Raw genomic sequence first — 25,270 nt, forward strand, 5'->3', positions numbered from 1 at the left:
AGGCAAATGGGGTTAAGTGGCTTGTCCAAGGCCACACAGCTAGGTAATTATTAAGTGTCTGAGACTGGATTTGAACCCAGGTACTCTTGACTCCGGGGTCGGCTCTATTCAATGCGCCACCTAGCCACCCCTATTCATTGACTTTCAACTCTGCTCAAGTTGAATCTCTTCTTCCAGCATTGTAGGTACTCTGTCTGAAGCTTTAGGGGTATTGTGCATCTGTTTTCAGAGTTGCTTCTAGTGACCTGTAAGTTTTCAGTTCTTTCACAGTGGTATGATCTAAGGAAAGGTGTATTTACTTCTCTCTCTAGTCTATGAGGGACCACAAGCACTCTTCTGCCCTGGGACTGTGATAATGGTCCCTGTTCCACTGCAATAGTAAACTCTGTTGTCCTAGTATTCCTCCTCACCCTGAGACTGCCACTCATAACTGCTCCTCTCTCTCCCCATGCTAACACAGATGTCTCTAACCTCTAGATCAGTTGTTTGAACACCCCTTGCTTTATGGGTGGTAACTGTCACCAGACCTGGTTCTGGTTTACTGGGGCCAGTCTGGGTCTGTGCTGGCTGGGTGACAGACCTGTTGACCTTCTGAGTTGCCTTGGGCTGGGAAAATTGTTTCATCCATCCTTTTTGTATTCTGACACTTCACAATTTATTTTAGAACATTATTTAAGGTCTTCTGAGGGCTTTGAGAGAGAACTTTTTTTTGCCATCTTGTCTCCAACTCCCAAAACTTCCTTGTTGAATATCATCTAATCATTTGTTTCCCACAGTACATGAATTTAAGAGTATCCAAACTACATTATCAATTTGGGATTGAGTCAAACAAATGTGAGCTTCAGAGAGGATTAAAATTTTTTTTAATTTTCATCCATTTGTACATGCATATTTCCAAGTTACAAAATTTCCTTCCATCTTTTCTTTCCACCCCCCCTCCTTTCAGTAGGAAATGGTCAGGTAAGCATTTTACATATATGTATTTTGTTAAACATATTTACAAATCAGTAATTTTTAGCATGAGGAATTAAGATTAAGGGTAAGAGATAATTTTTATAAAGTGTTCATCAGATTCAGTAGGGGTGTTTTTTTTCTGGGTGTTTTGTTTTGTTTTTCTTCCTCTGGTTGGGGATAATATAGGCATACTTTTTTTTTTTTTTTTTTTTTTTTTTTTTTTTAGATTTTTACAAGACAAATAGGGGTGAGTGGCTTGCCCAAGGCCACACAGTTAGCTAATCATTAAGTGTCTGAGGCTAGATTTGAACTCAGGTACTCCTGACTCCAGGGCTGGTGCTCTATTCACTGGGCAATCTAGCACATGGTTGGGGATAATATAGACCATTACCAGTCTAATACAGTTTTCCTAGCTCTCTGGACTATTGAGAGGAGTTGCTTCCATCAAGGTTGTTCATCTCATAATGTTGTTGATATATTGTTCTCTTGGCTCTACTCCCCTCACTCAGCAACAGATCCTGTAAGTCATTCCATGCTTCTCTAGAATCTGACCATTTATGGTTTCTTATAAAACAATAATATTCCATAGTATTTATGTACTATAACTTGTTTAGACCCTTTTTAACCTTCCAGTCTTTTGCTGAACCCTGGCCAGCTGACCTGGCCAATTCAATCAGCAATCCACCTGAAATTCTCTTAAACTCTTTCTAACTTTTCTATCCCTTCTTAATATGCTGTAACTTCCTTTAATAAATCATTATTTTCTTTCCAAAACCTACATTCCTGAGTCTGAGTTGCAATTCTTCTCGGGGGCAGAACTGAACCCATTTAGAAATCAGTGGCCACGTTTGGACCTGGACAAATCAACTTTACCTCAGTTTCTTCATCTGGGCTGGACTTGATCTCTAAGGTCTTTTCCAGTTTTGACTATAAACCTTTAATAAGGAAAGCAGTGATGGGGGGGGTAGAATCTTTTTATCAAATATCTCCAATAAAGATAAGCTATTGATACACAAATGACTAATAGATACAGGAGACCAAAGCCATTCTCTAATAGATAAAGGATATTAGCAGTTCTCAAAAGAATTGCAAATTATTAAAAAAAATTAATATTCAGATAACTTGTTTAGCCATTCCCCAATTGATGGGTATCCCCTCAATTTCCAATTTTTTGCCACTACAGAAATAACTGCTATGAATATTTTGGAACATGTAGGACTTTTCCCATTTTTTACAATTTCTTCTGGATATAGTCCTAGAATTGGAATTGTTGGGTCAAAGGGTATGCACTGTTGCTCTTTGGGCATATTTCCATATTGCTCATCAGAAATGTTGGATCTGATCACAGCTCCACCAGCAATGCATCAATGTCTCAATCCTCCCACAACCTCTCCCATACTGACCATCTTCCCTTCCCCTTTAAAGTTCATTTTTATTCCAGTAATGGCAAAGTTTTAGTGTTGTTAAAAGTTGTATAAAAGATATTTTGGTAAAAGTTTTACTATTTTATTTTAGTCTTTGCTTCCCCAGGCTCTAGCTCAGTACCTGACATGTATTAGGCACTTAATAAATATTTGTTAAATTTAATTGGTAGATATTAGTTGCAAAAATACTTGAGCAAAATTTAGTTAATCCATTAATGTGTTAAAATAAATTGTTATTTTACTAGTTATCATAGCATCTATCCACATTTGAAAAATAGTAATAATTTTCTGGGAAAAATTTGGTCAACCGGAGATATTTTGTTTAAGGACTTATTTCTTGATTTATGGATCTCTTTCAAATGCTAGTGACCTTAGGTTGGAAATATTTCATTTATCTAGTCCAGCCTGATTATGTTATGGATTAGCAAACTGTATATTTGAGAACTGAAGTGACAAGCACTGGGTCATAAACCTCATATGTACCAAAATTGAGACCTAATCTTAGGCCCGTTGATTCATTATATAGTATTTTTTTCATTGTTCTCTGATGTTTAAGACACAGCCCTTGCCATAAAGAATCAAGAAAGTAATGTAATACAAATAAGTAACTAGACACATTTGGGATATATCTAACAGATAACTTGATTGATGATTTATTTCCAGGGTTTGAGCCATAGTATATTTAAACTTTAGATAAATTCACAGTTGTTTGCATAATTTTTCCTTCCATTATACTATGAACCCCTTGAGAGCAGGATCTGCCTTTTGCAATTTTTTTTGTACCCTCATTGTTCAGCATAGTTTCTGGAATATAGCCCTGCTCTTAATGCTAGCTTCTTTGTTGACTACACAAGGCCAAATAAAATAACTGCCATAAGAAAGACACAAGGTGTCATTGAGATGGAGCGGAATGTAATAGATCTTTTTTTCTATAATAAGCATCAATAAATCTTTATTGAATATCCTTCTGTATATAGAGTCATGTTGAGGATCTAAAATATTTAGATAAATATATTCTTTTTCTTAGTATAAGAAATAGATTTAACTGGATCTCTTATCTCATTGATCCGGATTGTTTCTCCAATTTTATCCTATATCATTATATATATATATATATACATATATATATATATATATATAGCAATATTCATTATCAATATATTTATTATTAGAGGTCAAGAAAAATTTCATGGAGAAAGTGTCTTTAGAGTTGGACTTTAAAGATTAAGTAGGAATTAGGTCCAAGTGAAGGAGGGATTGACCATTCCAGATTACGAGCAAAGACATATATCATCTGGAACTATCTCCTTTGTTCCTTGTCACTGTATTTGTGACAGTCCCTGGAGTCAGGAGTACCTGAGTTCAGATGGCCTTAGACATTTAATAATTACCTAGCTGTGTGGTCTTGGGCAAGCCACCTAACTCCATTTGCCTTGCAAAAAAACCCTAAAAAAAAAATCTCTCTTTTCCCTGTTGACTCTATTCTGATATACTCTTCTTTATTCCTTTTGTAATCTTAATGCCTTTCAAATATGGCATTCAGTAATACTCTTGATGTAGTCATTCAATGGAGGCTCATAGATTGCCAGTCAATTTGATAACCTAATTATTGCTTAATCAGCTAATCAATACTTGTTTAATAAACAGGTTTATTTCCAGGGTCTGATCCATGGTAAACTTTAGATTAATACAAAAGGAATTTAGCTAAATGAAGACAGGCCAGTAAGGACTGGGAGTGCTAAGGGTGCAGAGGTCAACCCATGATGATAGGGTTTGTTTGCTTTTTTAATGACTCTGCAAGTCACACTCCAGCTTCTGCCTGTGATTCAGTACTTCAGCTGAGGCTGTCCTCATTTTTCACCTGTCTTCATTTCAATACTCTGCTCCCTTGGACTAGTGTGGACCTGTGTGTTTGCCACTGTCTTTTTCAGGCTCATTCTTGCTTTTCTGCTGGTGACTGAGGGGAGGATAGCAACCTCTCTGCAAAGTCATGGTATGACCCACATAAGTGTACTTTAAAATGATTTCTCTAGGATTGTATTGTGTTTAAAAGAGGAGACTGTCTAGATTTAGTGAAAGCAGCCTTGTTTGGAAATGACCCAAATGTGCATATTTTTCTTTCTTTGTCTAGGTGTTTTTATCCATTTTGTTGTAAATATTGGTAGAGGGGATTTCTTCAATGGAATTTATCTATAGAAATGAAATCAAAGGTCCAGACAAGGACTTTTTTTGTCTAAAGTAGATATTGTACAAGAGTGATTCTTTTTTTCTGTTGCTCTGCTATATATTGGCACATCAGAAGATCTGTGATTTCATCATTGTAAGCAATTTCTTTCCAGATTACCAGTCTTCAATTCTCTGTAAATGATTTGTGACTTTTTTTTTTGTTTCTACTGTGATCATTACCTTAAATTCTGCTCTGTGGTAGCAGACCTTGCTGCACTTAGCTGGACTGGTTTTCAGATAACCAATAGAAAGGATCTTGCCAAGAATGTACTGGAAACTTTTCTAGTTTAGTGTTACCTACCTTCCTGAGTTTGTTTTTTGCCCTGTGGTATTGCCTTTGAAACCACAAGGTCTCAAAAAAAAAAAAAAAAAAAGAAAACATAGGGTTACCTCTCTGCCACAGTAATGCAATAAAATAGGACTTGAGACAAAGATTAATTTTTGTAATAGAAGAAAATATGACCCACATTTTCCTCCTTAAAATTTGATGAATTCAGGTTCCCCCCCTTCTGTTAATGATGCAGATATAATAACCTGTTATTGGTTCTGGTTGTCAGTGGTTTTTAATTCATTTCCTTTTGCATCTGAAAACTACTCATTGGGAAACTCTCTCCTAATGCAGATTAACTACTTATTTGTAACTTTATCATAGAGAATATCTTGTATTGTAAGTAAGAGGTTGTCTGACTTGCCTCTGATCCCAGGATGGATCAGTAGCAGGACTTTCACCCACATCTTTCTGATAACTGACCAGTCCTTATCTACTTTGCCACTTATATATATGTTTAAGACAATTGATTTAGAATTGTAAGAGATCTCAGAGGTCATCTATTCTAATATTCCCATTTTTAAATATGAGGAAATTGAGATTCAAGATGGGTAAAGTGACTTAGCTGAAGTTTCTCTTGGTCTCCTTTGTGCATGTTAGATTGACATCTGCAATGTAAGGAGGTTCTTAACCATTTTTATGTCATGAATGCCCATTGACAGTGTGGTGAAACCTATAGATTGATTTTTCCTGAGAATGTTTTAACATGTATCAAATAAAATACATAGGATTACCAAAAAAAATTATTATAGTGAAGTATTGTTATCAAAGTTTAAAAACAAACAAATGAAACTGAGAAATACAGAGACCCTAGGTTAAAAACCCCTGCAGCAGACTACATTGCATTTAGGATGACGTGGATGAAGATCGGAAGATATTTACCAAGTATATAATTTCTCCACTATTTCAAGAAACTCCTTTGAAAAAGAGTGTGGTAATGATAGAAATGTTTAATGTATCTATGCAACTATATTTATATTGAGACTTTGCCCTAATAATATGTGTTGGCCTGGAGCTTTGAGTCAGAAAATCATTACACTGGCCTCCACATGTATTCTTAATCTTTAGAGAAAGTTGATTGTGTAAATGCTATATTTTAAATAATCACTACTTGCTAATGAAGCACAATGCATTTTTATTTTACAGGTTGAAACATGTTTAGAGCTTGGAATGTGGAGAGGAATACTGTGCTGGAGAAATTAATATGCCACAAATGGTAGAAGCAAATCTAACTCAGAAACACTTTCACTGGCCTATACTATCCTGTACTTAATACAGGGATTAGGAATGAAGCCACCACTATGTCCTCAGTCAGTGAAGTGAATACTGACCTCAAAGAGTTGTTAACAAACATTAACTTGGAGCAGTATCTTTTCCGTTTCCAGGAATCTGGCTACTATACTGTGAAGGATTGTGCAGAGATAAATGACAGCATACTACAGAAAATTGGAGTTTTGCCCACGGGCCATAGAAGAAGGATCCTCAAACAGTTGGAGATGATCCTTTCAAAACTTCAAGACTCTGTAGTATATGCAAATGTCCAGAAAAAAAAGAAGGACCCAGTGATATTAAAGGATGTACAAGCTTTGTCTTCTGATTCAGATACCTGGATAAAACTTTCAGGTTTGTGTGGGAATCAGAAGATTGGCCCAGAGTCATTGGAAGCTTCAACAATAATTCCTGGCGGAAATGATATCTGTAATGAAAATAGGCAGTCTACAGAATCAGTTGATACATCTTGTCTCACTAAGCAGAATGATTCTCCTCTTCTAGACACTGTGTCCCCACAGAATTTGGATTGTTGTCAAAATCTTGCCCTTGACAGTGGAAATACAGAGAATACAGCTTTGGTTACAAAAAAGAATGTAGATTGCGCAGAAGAAAAAGAACAAATAGGAAAAGTTGGTTGGAATGTAGACAGTCCTGGAGTGTTTCATAATGAGGAGAGAGGACCTCTTTCCTCCCTTGATTATTCTACTTCCAAAACGAGTATTGAAACCAAGCCTGGGATTTTATCAGCTAGACCACCACCATCTTCATTCTTTGAATTTAAAGGAGAGATGATTGTAAATGACTTGTATATATCATCAACACAAAATCTAGCCCCCATGAGGAGTCGTAGTAAATTGGTTTCTAGACCATCACGATCTTTCATGCTAAGACACCGGCCTGTTCCAGAAATCCCTGTATCATCCAAAGGAGCTGTTTCAGGGAGGTAAGTATTTTATTGATAGACTAAAGCTGTGTTTGGGGTATTTATTATTAATTGTTCTGGATAATTATATTTGTGCAAGAGAAAAGTAGCATGATATAGAAAGAAGCCTGGAGTGGTATACCACTGGTAAATCACATCATTTTTTTCCATCTATAAAATGTAGCAAGATACTATATTCACTATCTACCTTAAAATTTTATTGTGAAAAAGATAGGACTAAGGATTGGTATAGGTAACTCCCAAGATGTGGACACTCTGTCCGCCAGTGCAGGCCAGAACTCCTCTACTATTTATAGTCTTAGAAAGTTATTTGGAACACTGAGAATTTTATTGATTTGATTGGGGGGGGGAGATAGGGACAACACAATTAGGATGAGAAGCAGTGGGATTTGAATCCAGATCTTGCTCTGAGGTTGGTTTTTGATTTTTTACATAATATGATCTCTTGTGTTGTGAATACTTTATCAACTTTAGAGGATTATCGACATGTGTATTGTTACAATAATAGCCATTAATAAGAATAATTTCATTATTTATGAATTGACCCTGAAAATCTGTGAAGTCCTGTACTTTTCCCAAAGGCTCTAAATGATGTATCTTGAAAGCCCAGAATCTGTCTTGTTTACTCATTGTACCTAGCCTGTGATTTCTTTCCATACATAGTAATTGGGGCAAATCCGCAATTTCCATGAATGTTCCAAATGACATTTGTTTTAAAAAAAAAATAAAGAAAACCAGGGCACTTGAGAAGTTGGGATTGGAGCAGCTGTTTTAAAATTGGATGGTTTTTCAGGAATTTCAAAATCACTAATTGCACATTTCTCCATGATATTTTTACTTTCAAAGCAATTTTTTTCTGTTAAGATTAACATAAACTGGCTGCTTAGAAGCAAAAGAAAAATGGGGTTAGAGTCTCTAGAAAACTGAATATTTTTGGCATGATAGTACCCTGAAAAGGACTCTATAGTGGAACTGATTTTATGGTACCATATGAAATGTGTAGTCTGGCCAGAATAGCACAAGGGTTATTAAATAACATCTTTGACTTCTTTACAAGCAAAGAGTACAATTTTGTATAAGATATATTTTATTTCACTGCTTATATTGCATTTCACAAATGTTATCTAGTTGCAAGTTGTTCAGCAGACATAAAAAGAAAGTCTTGGCATTTGTGTGATTTGGTTCTTTAGGGAAAAAAGAGAGTTGAAATGGAAATATAATCACAGTTCATGAACTGCATTATAGGACATCTAAGTAAATTCTGAGTCATATCAGCTAAGAGTGATTCTCCCTGGCTGCTTTGATGCAGTGGTAAATATATTTCAATATAATTGGTTTTCTTTGTAATCATATATTTTATTTGATGAATTTAACAACCTTCTGTTCACTGGACCACAGGATTTAGCAGATTTTCAAAGGGGTACAGGCTCCCCCCCCCAAAAGATGAAGAACTCCTGTTCTAAGATAAGTTGAAGAACAGGGCTTTTCTACATTGGTGGGGCATGCTTTCTTAAATTGGTGAATAATCACTGGTTAGTTAAAAGGAGATTTTAAAGATAATCTATTAAAAAAACTGTAACCAAATCAACATATATCTACAATTGCAGTCAGTATTTTAGGTGTATTTTATTTATGGATTTACGTTTTCTGGAAATTGAAAATATTAATGTCTGAGATTGGTTTCCAACTTAATTTCAAAATATCATTTGAGTTCTGGCAAATTATAATGCAGATATTATTGGATAGAATCTATGCTACTGATTTGTTATGTGACCTTGGGAAAGTTACTAAAACCATCTAAGTTCTCAGTATCTATAAAATGAAAAGGTTGGATTAATGATCTCTGGGGTATATGTTTCTAATATTCTGTGATTCAGTGATTACTATATTAAATGAAAGTGTAATGTCTGAAATATAATGCCTTAGGTAGCCTCTAAGAATATATAGGCATGAAGCAACTAAAGGCAATGAAAATGAGTGCAATTTTTTAGGCATTTAATGAACCACACATTATTAAAAGTACAATGTAATTATCCTTCCCTTTATAAAAAGAAAATGATTTTTGTGAGTGTGCTTTTTATTATTCATGAAAGAAAATTTTTTTTCAAGTTGCTATCACACAGAAAGCTATACTGTAACTTAACTGCAATGTGTTGGAGTGTGAATCACCGGAACGGAAATAGACATTTCATAATATGTTTTTTTACTTTTAGTTAAAATAATAGGAATAGAAAAACTTCCACAGTTGTATAAAGGGAATTGACCTATTACCCAGACCAAATTTGTTTCTTTTAAGAATGAAAAAATTGAGGCCTAGAAAGAGATGAAAGGTGACTTTCTAATGTTACAACTAATTAATGAGAAATGTGAAATAGAAATAATATCTTCTGATTTCAGTCAGCAACCTGATATTTAGATTAACAGAGGGATATATATATATATATATATATATATATATATATATATATATATATATACATATATTTGATCTATAGCTGCAAAGGACCATTTGAAAGATTGGACTAGGTAGCTACTATTCAATTACATTTGCTAAAATAAAAGTTTAAGTCAAATTTATATGACTGAAATTATGACTTGAGTCACAGATTAGTGTGAAATTGTTACTTGTGGTTTTTGAAGCAATAGTTCAAAAGTCAATTTAACCTATAATCAATGCACTCATTTACAAACTCATATGGCAGTGTTACTATTCATAGAAATATTATTCTACAGAAAGCATTGCCATTTTAACAATGTCTCTCTTTGTGTACTATTTGGTTTTTTTTTTTAAACTGTACTTAGAGTTTCTCATTGAAACAGCTGTGTATAAACAAATGTATTTTTTTTTTTTTAGATTCCAATCTTTGCTCTGGAACTGTGAGAGTCCTCAGGTGCCATCTACCCCAACTCCCTCATTTTACCAATGAGGAAAATCAAATTTAAGATTACAGTGGCAGTTAGCCTAAGGATCTGAACCCATATTCTCTGAACCCATAGCCAGCAGTCATTTCACTGCATCATATTTTTCAACTAAAGCACTTGTCAGAAGTTTGGTAATTTTTCAATTCTTTTCCTTGTGTATACACAGGAAGAGCTTGCTTGTAACTCTTCCCAGAACATGATGCTGCTGAGGCTTCATGTTACCCATGAATTATGGATTTCAAATTCTTCATCTAGTACTCATTGTTTTTGTTTTTGATCGGATGATTTTGGGATGCTAGCTAAATTCACATGTATGCATAGTTATATACTTGAGGCATTAAATGCTGAGATATCTGTTGACGTCTTTGAGGCTTATTTTGCCAAGTTTGTGATTTTTCTCTTGCAATTGATTGTGTCATATGTCTATGATGAGAGAAGAGACTGCATCTATTGGCAGATATGTTGTCATGCTTTGTGGTATCTTAATTTATTTTCTGAACTGATCTGATCACTAAGGAAAAACCTTGCGGGGGGTTTCAAAGAATGTAATTTAGGTATTAGTGACTAAGAGTATTTTGATGAAAAATATTATTTGAATTCATTCTGGTAAGTAACTTTGCCAATTGGTCCTCAAGTGATTGTATTTAGATTGTTTCCATTTCTTGGCCTAGAGTAAAGAAATGATTTTTTTCTTTTGCTCTTTATTCAACAAACACATAATTAAATGCTTCAGCTGGAGGGTTACAAAATAAAAGGTAGTGCCCACCTCCAGGAGCTTATATCCTATTGCCTTTGTTGTTGTTGCTTGTTCTTGTCATGACATAAATGAGATGATGCCATGATAGTCTAGTGAATTAGATTTAAGTGAAGGAGAGCTGTGCAAAGACTCCAGCATCATTTTCTCCTCTGGAGTCATCTGGGTCCGGTGGTCAGATAAAGGAAAGGATGATTTCAGATGACCCTGATGGTAATGGGAGGCAGAGAATGACTTCTTTTATCTATTTAAAATCATCATCAACATCATCAATCTGGGAGGGGAAGACCCCAATGATTTCTGGCTAAAACTGAAGCAATTACTATTTACATTCACTTTGAGCCAATCAGGGCCCAAATAGTGACCAAATGGGGCTTGCCTGGGGATCTCTTGTTGACCGTAGCCAGAGTGATTTGGGTTTAAGGCATGGTTCTTAAGAAATCCAGCCCTTAATAAACAAATCCAAGACATGATGGAAAGTTTCATTGATCAAAATTTACATTCTTTTTATGATATCCTATGTATATAGAGGGAAGGGAAGGAAAGTAAAATAATGAAGGAAATAGGGAGAGAGGGAGGGAAGGAACTCTCTTAACCAATTTCAGTTGGGGGAGTGGGGCTTCTCCTCCTACTACTCACAGAGGTTGTTGTTTGTCTTTTATTCTCAAAGAGAATCATGGTATCTGATATGAGTGGTTCAATAGTAGAAATCTCTCCTGCCATGTAGGAGTCTGGACTAAATTCCCACCTACAAGTCAGGTTACCTTTGTAGGAACTTGTTAAAGCTCTTTGTATGAAACTGTAGTTGCTAAGGTTCGTAGCTCTATTGTATGTAAGTTTGGAATATATTCATTAATTTAATTTTGTTGTTCAATTGTTTTTCATTCATGTCCAACTCTTTATGACATTATTTGGGATTTTCTTGGCAGAGATACTGGCAGAGATTGCCATTTCCTTCTCGAGGACATTCTACAGATGAAAAAACTGAGACAGATAGGATTACGTGATTTGTCTAGGGTCACACAGCTAATAAATGTCTGGGGCCAGATTTCAATGCAGAAAGAGGAATCTTCTTACTCTAGACTTGATACTCTATCTTGTGCTATATAATTGCCTTATTAATTAATTTAGGGTTAATGCTAAATATAGTTTATTACCTTTCATTTTTCTATAAACTACTAATTTGTGTAAGAGCATATAGTGAGAAAGCCCTATAATTGGATACTGTAATATGGTAATGGAAACCAGAGATTTATAGTGATAGGACTGGGAGGGATTGGAAATTATTTGATTCAAATCCCCCATTTTCCTAGTTGTGGTAATTGAGGCCTAGATAAGTTAGGTGAAAGTAGAATAGTTGAGATATGAATCAAAGTCTTAAACCCTAATGCAATACAATTCCCTTTCCATTTCAAAATGTTTCAATTTATCAATAGCCTCCAAATTGTAATTAAATGGATTTCTGTTATATCATAAGTATGAAGTCAGAAACTTACACTTAATCTTTTCCCACACCAGAATGCCCCATTTACTGGCCAGAAAACATTTATTATATAATTTTGATACTTACCTACTTCCATGACTTTGTGACTTCACCTCTATGATATGTTCCTGCCCTATTGTACCTAAGAATCACTCTATTCCTACTTTTCTATGTAAATTTTTTTAGTTTTTTTTGCAAGGCAATGAGGTTAAGTGACTTACCCAAGGCCACACAGCTAGGTAATTATTTAGTGTCTGAGACTGGATTTGAACTCAGGTATTCCTGACTTCAGGGCTGGTGCTCTATCCACTGTGCTACCTAGCTGCCCCTATGCAATTCTTAGATATGTCTTTTTTGCAGTTTTTCCCTAAGGTAGTTCCAGTGTTCTGGAGACCTATTTTTTTTTTCATTGTCAGCAACCTGTGTTTTTCAAAGTAAACCATCTTGTCATTTGTGGATAAGGATAATTTTATCTCTGCTGATTTTACTCTTTAATTTATGCCTTAATTTATTGCTATGGCTAGCATTTCTAGAACTCTGTCAAAATACATGGACCAGTGTATACCTTACCTAAAGTAGTACTTGGAAAGCTTCTAATTTCTACCTCTCTCTCTCTCTTTAATTTTTAGGTTTATTTTATTTTATTTTGCAAGGCAATGGGGTTAAGTGGCTTGCCCAAGGCCACACAGCTAGGTAATTAGTGTCTGAGACTGGATTTGAACTCAGGTACTCCTGACTTCAGGGCTGGTGCTCTATTCACTGCACCACTTAGCCGCCCTACCTCTCTCTTAATATGCTTGGGGGGGGGTGATGGAGCATGTCAATGTCATTTTCACTATAATGTTTTCTGCCCCTTGAAATACTCCACTCTCCCAGTTTTTGGGTCTTCTTTATTGGCCCCTGCCCCAATCTGTTCAGTACCTATCCTGAATTGCATTGAGCCTATCAGAAACACCAGAAAAATGGACCCCAGAGGCAAATTTAAAATAGGCCAGGAACAGGATGTTAATTGGATGACATTAAATAGTTACAGGGCTTATCAGGAGAGGTATTTTTTATGCAAAGGAAAGTATACTGGATTTGTATTCAGGGAATCTGGTTTGGAATCTTGCCACTAGCTATCTAACCTGGGAAAAGAACTTTTATCTTTATTTGCACAGCCTTTTAAGTGCTTTCTCTCAATTTTAGTATCAATAAGATGAGGGTAATATTGATGCTACCTACTTTAGAGGGCTGTTTATGAGAATTAACTAAGGTAATAGATATAAAAAGCTTTGTAAAGCTATAGTGTTATTAAATATTGACCATCAACAATATATTTAAAGACCTCCACTATGATATTGAGGAACTCAAGGAAGGCAAAATACCTACTGAGAACTGCATCTATCATTTAAATACTTCTAGGTCTTCTGGTTAATAGTGTAGTGTATTCCCGAGACAGTTACTTTCTCATGGATTTAGTCATTGGGTAAATAACTAACTTCCTGTCAGATTCTGTTTCTTATAAAATCACAAGGACAGACTAGCTGATTTCCGGTCCTTCATCTAGTTTAACTATAATTCTATAAATAACAAAATTCTAAAAATATACTGTAAAGAACCCTTCGATTTTCCAATTGACAAATCTTAAAAATTTGCAGAAAAATACACCACAAATAAATGATGCTATTGTTGGAAGATTTTTTTCCCTTTAGATTGTTACTGTGATCTCCTTGGCATATCAAATTCCCAGTGGGGAAGCTTCCTGGGTAGTCAAATGAGCAACTGATGTATAATTTATGGGCTAAGACAGTTGCCTGGGGGCACTAAGATGTTATGGGACTTGGATAGGGTTATGCAACCAGTATATGATGAGAAGAATTTGAAATCAGATTGTCCAGAATCTGAGATTGACTCTTTATTCCTTTATTCCCATTTAAATGGTCTATTTTGCATGTTTCAATTTTAAGGCAGTTTTGAAGAGTGTGTATTTTGATAAGAAATTCCATTGGTTCCGATGACCTTAAATGAGCTAAGTAATGTACTTTCTTTTATGTGTGTTAAGAACACAGGAGCACATAGAAGTCATTATAGTCATTTGCTTTGCCCTGTGGTAAGTTCTGAATATCTAGGGTAATTTGAAGACCTAAGTGTGGAAGTGGTTTTCCCACAAGTGAGAACTAAGTAGGACTGCAGTAACCAATCTACCAATATTAAGCAACTTTAAACCAAGAATTATACAAAAGAAATATTGTCCTTTCCCTTGAGGAATACATAACTTAGATGAGAAAATGCCCCACTCCCTCTACACATACTCAACAATAGAATAGTTCTATATGGCAACAAATCATGAAGTAGAAATCAAGAAAGGCAGTGTATTGTGTGTTATGGTAGCATGGAATAGGGAATAGAGGAATAAATAGCCCAGAAAATCACTAGAGAGGAAAAAATTTGAGCTGACTATTCAAAGAGGGAAAGGATAGTGTGCAGAATCTGCAGCAGCTCAGAGGATGGAGAGAATGGTTTAGAGAGCACCAGTTTTGCTTGATTTCTAATATGGCCCAGCTTGGAACCAATGAAGTAAGATGATAGGATCATAGATTAGAGTTGGAAAGGTTTGTAAAGGCTATCATGCCCAAACCCCTCAACAATATATTTAAAGGCCCCCACTATGATATTGAGGAACTCAAGGGAGGAAGGAAAAATACCCGAGAACTGCATCTATCATTTAAATACTGGACCTCCAAATGACCTGCTCCAGGTCCCAGTGCTATTATGAGTTTGAGTTACGCTTGGAATTCAGCATTCTATCCTTTAGGCTACCTAGCTGTCATTAGGGAAAGACTATACTAATTGCTGAAGGGTTTGAAGTTTCAAATTTTATGTGAATGGCATCTGGAAGCCACTCTTCTGAGTTCTAAAATGGAAATAATAGCAATAATACATTTGAAGGATTTTTTTTCTCTCTTAATGTATAGGATAAATGGGAACAGGTCAGTGTAAGTGATGATGCTGATTATGGTTCAGGTAAGAGGCTAATAAGAGGTAGATAAATATGTGGTTGGCATGATTGTGAAGAAACAATATAAGAAATTTAAGAGGCTTTAGAACTTAAAGTGCAATGAAGAGAGGCATTGAGGATTACTTGAAAAGTTTAGGAGAACTTATAGTTAAATGATGATCAAAGGTAATTTACAAGTCACTAAAAAGCTCACTAACATGTCATATTTTGTTATGAGACAAAGCTGGAAGGTATCACTGACATACTAGATGATAAGGTCAGGATCCTAAAAGATCTGGACAGTCCAGAGCATTGGACTGATCTAATAAAACAAAGTTAATAGAAAAGTCTTATATGTTGTTTTTTTGAATTTTTTTTTATTTTCAATCATTTGTTCATGCATATTTCCAAGTTACAAAATTTCCCTCCACCCTTCTTCCTACCCACTCCCCTCAGTAGGGAACAGTCAGATTAGTATTTTACATACATACCAGGTTAGCATTTTGCATCCATATAATGTTGTTGAATTTATAGGTGCAAGATTGTGGTGGGGAGAGGAGGGAGATGGTAATGCAGTAATTTGCTCAAAAAAAGATCTGGCAGGTTGTAGTGCAATACAGGCTTAATATTAATCAATAGAGTGAAATCATAGCTAGTCTGCTTCATGTGACTTTAGGCTGATTTTCCAGCAACAAGTAGGTGACAATCTTTAGTTTTTCAAATATCTTGGTACTCTGGCACCCCAAACTGAACCATGTCTGCTGTGGTCAGAGTAGCCAGGGGAGGGCTGCCAGGATATTTGCTAGTTTTGAGTCCACATCTTCATGCTATATAAAAATTACTTGAAGGAAGTGGGGATGTTGAAAGGATAGTAGCATGAGCAAATTGGATTAGATTTACTCAAATCCCAAAGGTCAAGAGTAAGAATAATGTGTAGAAGTTGTGAAGAGACAGATTCAGACTGGCTTAAAAAAAGTTTTTCAACAATATGAAGTAGTTCAAAATGGATGGTTGTCTCTTGAAGTATTGGGCTTCCCCTGTTTGAAGTTCCCAGGCGGAGGCTAGATGGTTGTTTATCTTGCAATTGAGACACTTTTTGTCAGTTTTACATTGAACTAGCTGACTGGGGAGGGCCATTTTTAACCTTTAAAATTTATGTGATTCCACAATTTATACTAATTAGTAAGGAGTGCCAGCCAGCTGATGAAATGATTGAATCAATGAGCACTTTTTTTTAGGGTTATAGTTTAAAATAGCTTGTATACTAACAAACCATCATTGTCAGGGACTAGTCATTCAAGGCCTTCCCTTGATTTTTCAGGGAATAGAGGCTTAGCATATGAGTTTATATTAAATGTAAAGGAGAATTAATTAATAAACCAAAAACCTGAATAGTGATTCCAAGACTTAAAATTGGGTTCTAGATATAGTTCTGATTTTAGCAGATTTTTGATTTTGGATAATTCATTTAACTTACGTGAATGTCAGTTTCTGCATCTGTAAACTGAAGGCAACAATGTCCATCTATTTTCCCTGAGTGTGTTGTAAGGATCCACTGAGTTAAAGCATGTCTAACTGTAAATCTTAAGCTACTCTTCAGATCCCAAGATTTTCATGACAACTATTTATTGCTCATGTGCTTACAAATTTATTTTGAAGGGTTTTTCTGTGTCTGCTGAAGTATTTTTTTTTTTAAAATAAATGATCTGATAAATACCAGTTAGTTTCATTAGTTGAATTTGAGGTTTTATTATATGGTATGGATTGTTTCTCAAAAAAAAAAAGTAGAGTTGATTTAATTTTACTGAAAATAATTCTCATAATTGAAAGGAGTTCTAGGCTTGCTATGTGAACTTGGGGAAGTGATTTAATCTCATTATTTTTTAGTTTCCTCATCTAAAAAATAGGGTTTTGATTTTAGATGATTTCTAAGATCTTTCTTATCCTACAATTGCACAAAAGATGTTAGATGTGTTGTGATAATCATACAACAAAATTGTAGAAAAATTGTAGCATTAATTTCAAATATTCACCTTTGTTACTGTAATTGTCATCCTTAAGTGAATATAAAACTAATTATTGGTTGATTTGTGAAATTAATTTGCAACTGACTCTTTCCTTTCTTTGAAGCTATGCCCGTGAGAGGAGAATTGGTGGTAATGCCAATGGAAGGACATTCATCATGCAAAGTGAGTTGATTCCTTTAAACCAACAGTCACTGTTTTAAATGCAAGTTGAATCAAAATTTTCAAACTCTCTATTTCTTAAGCAAGCGGAAAAGGAAATGACATAACTAATTGTCTGTTTATACTGCATGCTTGGGCACTTTTAAAGGGAGTGAATAAAATACAACAAAAGTCACTTGGAAACCTTGAACATTAAATACATGTTTATACAGAAAACTTGGGTCATTCTCCCGGCACATAGAAAAGCTTTTAGTTGGATTAGTGCTGGTGCTGACTGTCTGCTTGTGCATAATAAACAGGAAATACTTGAAAGGGATGTCCCAGCTAATTGTTCTTTGACCAAAAACCCTTTCTTCCTTTATGCTGCAAGTTCTGATCTTTTTTTATAATAAGAGGCAGGGAAAATACATTAAAATCAAATCAAAAAACAAGAACTGTGGGTATACTTTTTTTGGGTTAGCTTTTCTCCAGTAAACTGGAACATTTTATATAGAGACAAAGTAGATCTAGAAAACTATCGGATGTCTGAATCACAGTTCTGCATTGGCAAATTTTCCACTGTAGTCCTATTCCAATGCCTTATTATAGATTGGACCTGATCTTATTGTCATTGGAGTGCAAATTCTGTCAGATTCTTATTGGTATAAAGGCTTTGAGTAGAGGGCCCCTGATGATTGTGGGGCATTTTAGGACCAACTTAATTTGGAGGGATTCATCATCATGTTGATCACAAAGTGAGCTTTTCTGGGACTGTCTCTATATCTATTTTTAGGGCTTTATAGAGAGAATGGCCAAGATGGTTGAAAGAAGGGGCGGAAGCAACACTGAACTAAATGTTTGACTGCAAATCAGAATACCCAATATAGGAAAATCAAGAAAACATTCCTCATTGATCTATTATTCTTGGTTTTTTTTAGTTTTTTTTTTTTTTGCAAGGCAATGAGTTAAGCGACTTGCCCAAGGTCACACAGCTAGGTAATTATTAAGTGTCTGAGGCCGGATTTGAACTCAGGTCCTCCTGACTCCACGTTCCATGCTGTATCCACTGTGCCACCTAGCTGCCCCCCCCCCAATCTATTATTCTTGATGTTATATATGTTTATAGTAAATCCCCACATTCCTGGGGATTAGATGTTATAAATTTTCAAATGATGACTTGGAATTGCCATTATGAACATGTTATTAGTTTAGATTTCTGGGAAGAAAATAGTGATTATTTACCCAATTTTAAAGTTTTTTAGATTCAAGACATGTAAGTATTAATTTTATTTCCTTATAGATGAACCTCTTCCTATACCTTGATGGAAGTATCCTAGTTTTACAGAATGAGGAAATAAAGAAGAAATTAATTTAAATTCCCTTGTTAACTTGAATATAGTTTTAAAAGGATTACCTATATATTGAATCTAAGTCAACCAAAGTAAATGAGATAAGACTATTTTGGTTAATCACAGGTTTAGTTAATATGGAAGGAATACCAAATGAATATAGTATTAGAAAGGATAGTTTTTCTATAAATTTATAGATAAGACCAAACAAAATTATTAGGGTTAATGACCATGTAATCTTGGCCCATCTGTCTCAAAATTTTATGGTTTGATTATGAAAGTAAGGCTTATTAATGACCTTAACTTTATTTTTAATTCTAAAGTTTGGAAGAAACTGTAAGATTTTCTTCTGCTTCCCAAAGTTAGTCCTGAAGTATTTGCAATATTACCTTACCTGATAAAAAGAAAATAAAGTTGCCTACTGGGCAAAATCTTGAGATACCTTATTGCAACTAGAAAAATCACATATTAAATATTAAATATTTAATTAGTTCCTACCATTTTCTTTTTCTAATTAAATTTTATTTTTTCAATGAACAAAATCAATTTTTTCCTTTTTTATTGCCACTCAAAATTGGGGAAGAAAAAAGATACATTTTGATAAATATGCATTTTATTAAGCAAAACAAAGTTTCATGTGTCTCATTTTGCAGTTTGAGTCCACTATTTTCAAGGCCTGATGCCAATACTGTGAAAAAATGCTAAGACAGTCTTTGTCCACAAGTAGCATAGTGTCTAATTAATAAGTAATAGCTATTATTTATATAGCACTTTCTATGTGTGAGGTGCTTGCACTAAGTGCATTGAAATTATTATCTCATTTGATCTTCACAACAACCCTGGGAACTAAGTTCTATTATTATTCTTATTTTACAAATGAGGAAACTGAGGCAAATAGGATTAAGTGACTTGCTAGTAAACATCTGACATAAAATTTGAACTTGAATCTTCTTGTCTTCCAGACCTGGTACTTTATTAATTGTTCTACTCCATTACCCAATTATAGAATTAATATATAAACACATGAAAAAGCAAATAACACTAGCTGAGTGAAATGGTAGTTGAAAACAATAGTACCAGAGCTATCACAAAGTAGTACCTGATTGATTGTCAAAGAAATGGTATTTTTATTAATATAATATTTCAAAGAAAGGAAAGGTGAAGGGAGTCAAGCTTATTAGGGAATGTTTATCAGAAGGAGGAATTTTTAAGTTGGGTTGAATTTCTAAGAAAAAGTGGTTTTGGGGAAGATGTTTTTTGTGTTAAGAGTGCTGAAGTGCAGAAAGTAAGGAAGATATGTTTGGATGGAATGAGCAGAGTATGGGAGTGTAATATGTATGGATCCAATAGTCTTTTATAAAAATTCACTACTTAGAAGATCTGCAATTTATTGGTATAGCTACCAAAATTCACTTATATACTAACATTTTAATTCCTCTGTAGATATCTTTTGAGAACTGTTCAGCTTATTACCATTAAAATTTTTTCCTCCAAATTAAAGGCAAAATTTGAGAAATTTTTGATTGCCAAAGTAAGCCAGTGAAAAGACTTAAATTTTCTCAGACAGATATAATTTAGATAAAATAAAAGATAAGTTTCCTAATTTTTAAGGTTAAGTCACTTTCTAAGTATCTTCTGATACCCTAAGACAATAATATAGATAATATAGTATAACATAATTGAATATTAATTAGAGTGAAAAACTCCCAAGCACTATGAACCACTGATGGGTTGATAAACTGTTTAGGATATTCTGAAGATATTGTTTAGATTTTTACCTTGTTAAGTCTCTTGGCTAAGGATTTGCAATATTTCCCTTGGTATATAATGAATGAAGATCCCATATAAACACAGTTTTTTAAATTGATATTTTATTTTTCCAATTACATGCTGTAGTAGTTTTTCAATATTCATCAATTTGCAAATTTATGTTACACATTTTATGACTACCCTCCCTTCTCTCTCCTTGGCGGTGGTTTCTGGTACAATTGTACACTGGCAACACAATTTATTAAATGATCATCGAGTATTGCTGTGACAAAAGCTCAACATCTTGTGGGCATCAGGAGATGACCCTCTACCACCTTGAGAGACCCTGACTGGTCTTTTGAAACAAATATAGTCAATTTTTGGGTACAATATTCTTCTTACATTCCAAAGCCTTTAAGAACCAATGATGAAACTTTGGAGGAGGACAATAGTAAAATCATTTTTGTAATAAAAAATAAATCTTAGTATTGCTGTAATTGTGAAGTACTTTAACTTTTTAAGGGTAATCTCTTTATCTTTTTTACTCTTTTCTCAAAAGAGTCACTTGAAGAACAATCATCTTTGATCTTTCCACACGGGGATGCTTTTTCTTTTAAGAGCACAGGAAATTCCAAGGTGAGTTGGCTTACATTTCCTCCCTCATTTCCTATATGTCTGTGCCTGCCTAAAGTTGCATGTATACTTAGGGGAAAATATGCATTAAAGGATTTTTCATATTTATTTTCAGTGAGTTTCTGTGAAACCTGTACAATTTATCTTCCATTAAAAGGTTTCAGATCATAGTAAAGTGTCAATCCTCATAGCATTGTCATTCCATTTCTTTCCAATTCCATTTCATTTCTTCCAATACTCATTATTCATGCAATACAATTATTTTAGTATTTCAGTGATTCTGCAATGCATTTTAGACTTTTCTGTAGAGTACTCATGCATAAATTATTTAATTTCACACTTATACTAGTTATTGTTGTCTTTACACCAAGATCAGCCTAAGTGTATTCAGTGATTATAACTTCTTTGAAGCCAAATACTGTTTATTTTTTGCCATCATATTCCTTTTTTTGGAGAGGCAATATAGTGTTAACCGCAAATCCTGAGACGTTTGGGTTTATATTATGCTCCATGGTCCTTATTGACTTTGTGACTCCCAGGGAAGTCTCTTAACCCCATAATGTTCTTCTTTTTTAGGTTTTTGCAAGGCAAATGGGGTTAAGTGGCTTGCCCAAGGCCACACAGCTAGGTAATTATTAAGTGTCTGAGACCGGATTTGAACCCAGGTACTCCTTACTCCAGGGCTGGGGCTTTATCTATTATGCCACCTAGCTGCCCCCCCTAATGTTCTTCTAGTCAATTCTCTAAGATTATAAGTTGTAGAGAAAGCCTCAGCCTGAGTTGGTAAAGAGAATGTTATTACACAGGAATTTCCTATGCCAATTAAATCACAGGTCTAGAATTTGTCTCATCTCTTATAGTAACAGAGTGTCTTGAACCAAATATGTTTAATAAATGGGTTGGTTCATTGATAAATGAAATCTTAAGACTCTAAGATGGAATTCATCCCTATATGTGTATTAATTTAGACTAAAAACTAATTTGTGGTTTAATGAAAAATTAGGTAATATAAAATACTCTGAAAATTCACTTGTGTACTAACATTTTAATTCCTCTATAGATAGCTTTTGACAACTGTTCAGCTTATTACCATTAAATTTTTTTTTCTCCAAATTAAAGGCAAAATGTGAGAAATTTTTGATTGTCAAGTAAGCCAGTGGAAAGACTTAAATTTTGTCAGACAGATATAATTTAGATAAAATAAAAGATGTTTCCTAATTTTTAAGCTTAAATCACTTTCTAAGTATCTTCTGATACCCTGACAATAATGTAGATAATATAGTATAATATAGTTAAATATTAATTAGAGTGAAAAAATCCCAAACACTATGAACCACTGATGGGTTGATAAATTGTTTAGCATATTCTGAAGATATCGTTTAGATTTTTACCTTGTTGTTAAGTCTCTTGGCTAAGGATTTGCAATATTTCCCCTGGTATATAAATAGTCCTAAAGACTTTTAAGCTTTGGAACTTATTTTGGGGATATTTTGAGTATTATGTTTTTTAAATAAAGATTTAATTTATTTTGAGTTTTACAATTTTTCCCCTGATCTTACTTCCCTCCCCCCACCCCCCACAGAAGACAATTTGTCAATCTTTACATTGTTTCCATGGTATACATTGATCCAAATTGAATGTGATGAGAGAGAAATCATATCCTTAAGGAAGAAACGTAAAGTATAAGAGATAGCAAGATCAGACAATGAGATATCAGTTTTTTCCCCCCTAAATTAAAGGTAATAGCTTGGTTTTTGTTCAAACTCCACAGTTCTTTCTCTGACTACAGATGGTATTCTTCATTGCAGAGAGCCCCAAATTGTCCCTGATTGTTGCACTGATGGAATGAGGAGTCCATCAAGGTTGATCATCAACCCCATGTTGCTGTTAGGTTCTACAGTGTTTTTTCTGGTTCTGCTCATCTCACTCAGGATCAGTTCATGCAAATCCCTCCAGCCTTCCCTGAATTCCCATCCCTCCTGGTTTCTAATATAACAATAGTGTCCCATGACAAAGTATTATGTTTCTTGGCAAATCAGTCAGGTAATAATAGTTTTAGAATTATACTTAGTATTGTAGGGCTCTGAGAAAATAAAATGCAACCAATATTATTGACTGTGTACTACGTATCTGGTAACAAGGAAGAACACACATATGCAAAACTCCAAACTAGTTAGAAAGTATATGAGAAATGCACACTGTGAAATATGTAATTCTATAATATGGAGAACTATAGTAATACTATAACATTCAAGGTAATCCATTAATAAAGTATTAAGTTTTAGGAGAAAAATTGAAAGTTTTTTGGTGATAACAGATACCCTTTGCTCAGTGTAAACAATTATATTTCTATGATATATGTTAACTCAGACTGACTATTCTGGTATTGAATAAATGAATTAAAAGCATTTATTATATGACTACTTTTTGCAAAGAATTTGCTAGCCTCCTATGGGTCAGGCATTATGGTAAGAACCCTAGGCTTTCTTCATAGATCACTGTCTGCAGAGATATGAGTTTGGGTTTAATCTGGAGGTGATCATAGCTCTGATTAATTGTTACACAATGTTTACCCACACTCTAGAATGGTATAGGTGGTTTGAGCGCCACCTCAAGGAATGAATCAGAAGCACACTAATCATTTGATTTCCTATAGATAGCAAAATTTGGTTTCTTTTGATCCTTTCATCTTCTTCTACATGGTAATTGTTTAATTCCCTTCTGTATAATATTCCTTGTCAGAGAATGAGGGGAGAAAGTTGACTTACCAAGTATTATAAAATACTTTTAAATAAGCAAGATTTCTTTACTCAAATTTGAAAAATCACTTTAAACTAGTAACTTAAAAGTAGTTTTAGAAAGATATGAGATTCAGATATGAGAATGTAGTAAGTCATAATAGGAACAAACTTCTTGAAAAGAAGATAATTTAGTCTTTAATTTAAGGAAGATCTTTTTATTAATTAGAACTATCGGAAATAAAATGGGGGTATCGCTTTGATATAGGACTAGATGAAACAGATCATTCAGCAATCAACAAAAAGAGATTCATTTAGCCATCACAAGAAAAGGATAAAGATTGATGACATTTTATTTGATTCAGCTTTAGTGGAGCTACCTTGACCAAGTTTTATTTAGCCTTGCAAACCAGAATGGCTTTGCTTCAAGGCAACTTTGTGCCCAGGCACATCAGGGAGTGTTGTCCATAGTCTGAATCTTTAGTCCTCTGGACCAACTAAAACCTAGGAATGGTCTCAGTATGTTTTAAGAAAAATTAATCTGACTTCGGTAGGGGAAAGGGTTAGAATTCTGTTCCTAACTTAATTACTAGGAGAGAGAACTTGGGTTCTTCCTCCTTGGAGGTCTTTAAATAGTAATTAGATTATAATTATCAGGTAGGATACTCTTCCATGTATGAGTTGGGTTAAATGTTCTTTGAGGTTTCTTCAAACTGGTTTCTCATGTTTTTCTTTAGTATTTGACGATCTGATTGAGACTCCTCTTTAATGCAACTTTTTAAAAGTGATAAGTTAGTATAAAAATTGAAAAGATACAATCAGGGAAGAAATCTGATAACAAAAAATAATTATTTAGATTTTTTCACTTGAAATTTTTATGGAAGTTGGGGGGAATTTTATTAGAAAGGACAACTTCTTGAAAATTATTTTAAAAAGCTCTTTGTAGTACTTGTTTATAGAAATGTTAATGTTCATTCAGGCACACTAATCTTCCAGTTTCTCAATTCACATGATATAGTCCTATTCCTCATCACAGCCACATACAGGTATGGATATACTCATGATTTCTCACAGTCACACAAGTAATTGTTCTATTTCAGAATTTAGAAAGCCGAAACACTTCTTTCCATTTACAACCTTTTATCATTTCATCTTTCCCTGTGCTTTGTTATTGGTCAGTCATTCAGTCATGTTCCACTCTTTGTGACTCTGTATATGATTATCTTGACAAAGATATGGGAGTGGTTAGCCATTTCCTTCACAGGTGAATGAAGGCAAACTCAGGTATTGTTTCTGAGACCAGATTTGAATTTAGTCTTCCTGACTTCAGACCCAGTGCATTATCCAGCT

The 25,270-nt window shown here is 34.4% G+C and overlaps 1 protein-coding gene across 4 annotated transcripts in view; it reads left to right on the top strand.

Annotated features, from left to right (window-relative positions):
* The window catches only part of ARAP2 (ArfGAP with RhoGAP domain, ankyrin repeat and PH domain 2), a 271,115-nt gene that overhangs the window by 38,788 nt on the left and 207,057 nt on the right, over nucleotides 1-25,270 (top strand). For all 4 annotated transcript variants that reach the window (XM_074229650.1, XM_074229652.1, XM_074229649.1 and 1 more), the window contains exons 2-4: nucleotides 6,079-7,147; nucleotides 17,417-17,475; nucleotides 21,109-21,185. In XM_074229650.1, the coding sequence (XP_074085751.1) occupies nucleotides 6,234-7,147; nucleotides 17,417-17,475; nucleotides 21,109-21,185 (1,050 nt within the window). In that variant the 5' untranslated portion in view covers nucleotides 6,079-6,233. The remainder of the gene's footprint in view (nucleotides 1-6,078; nucleotides 7,148-17,416; nucleotides 17,476-21,108; nucleotides 21,186-25,270) is intronic.

The sequence above is a fragment of the Macrotis lagotis genome, chromosome 3 (assembly GCF_037893015.1).
Source record: "Macrotis lagotis isolate mMagLag1 chromosome 3, bilby.v1.9.chrom.fasta, whole genome shotgun sequence".
Taxonomy (NCBI): domain Eukaryota; kingdom Metazoa; phylum Chordata; class Mammalia; order Peramelemorphia; family Peramelidae; genus Macrotis; species Macrotis lagotis.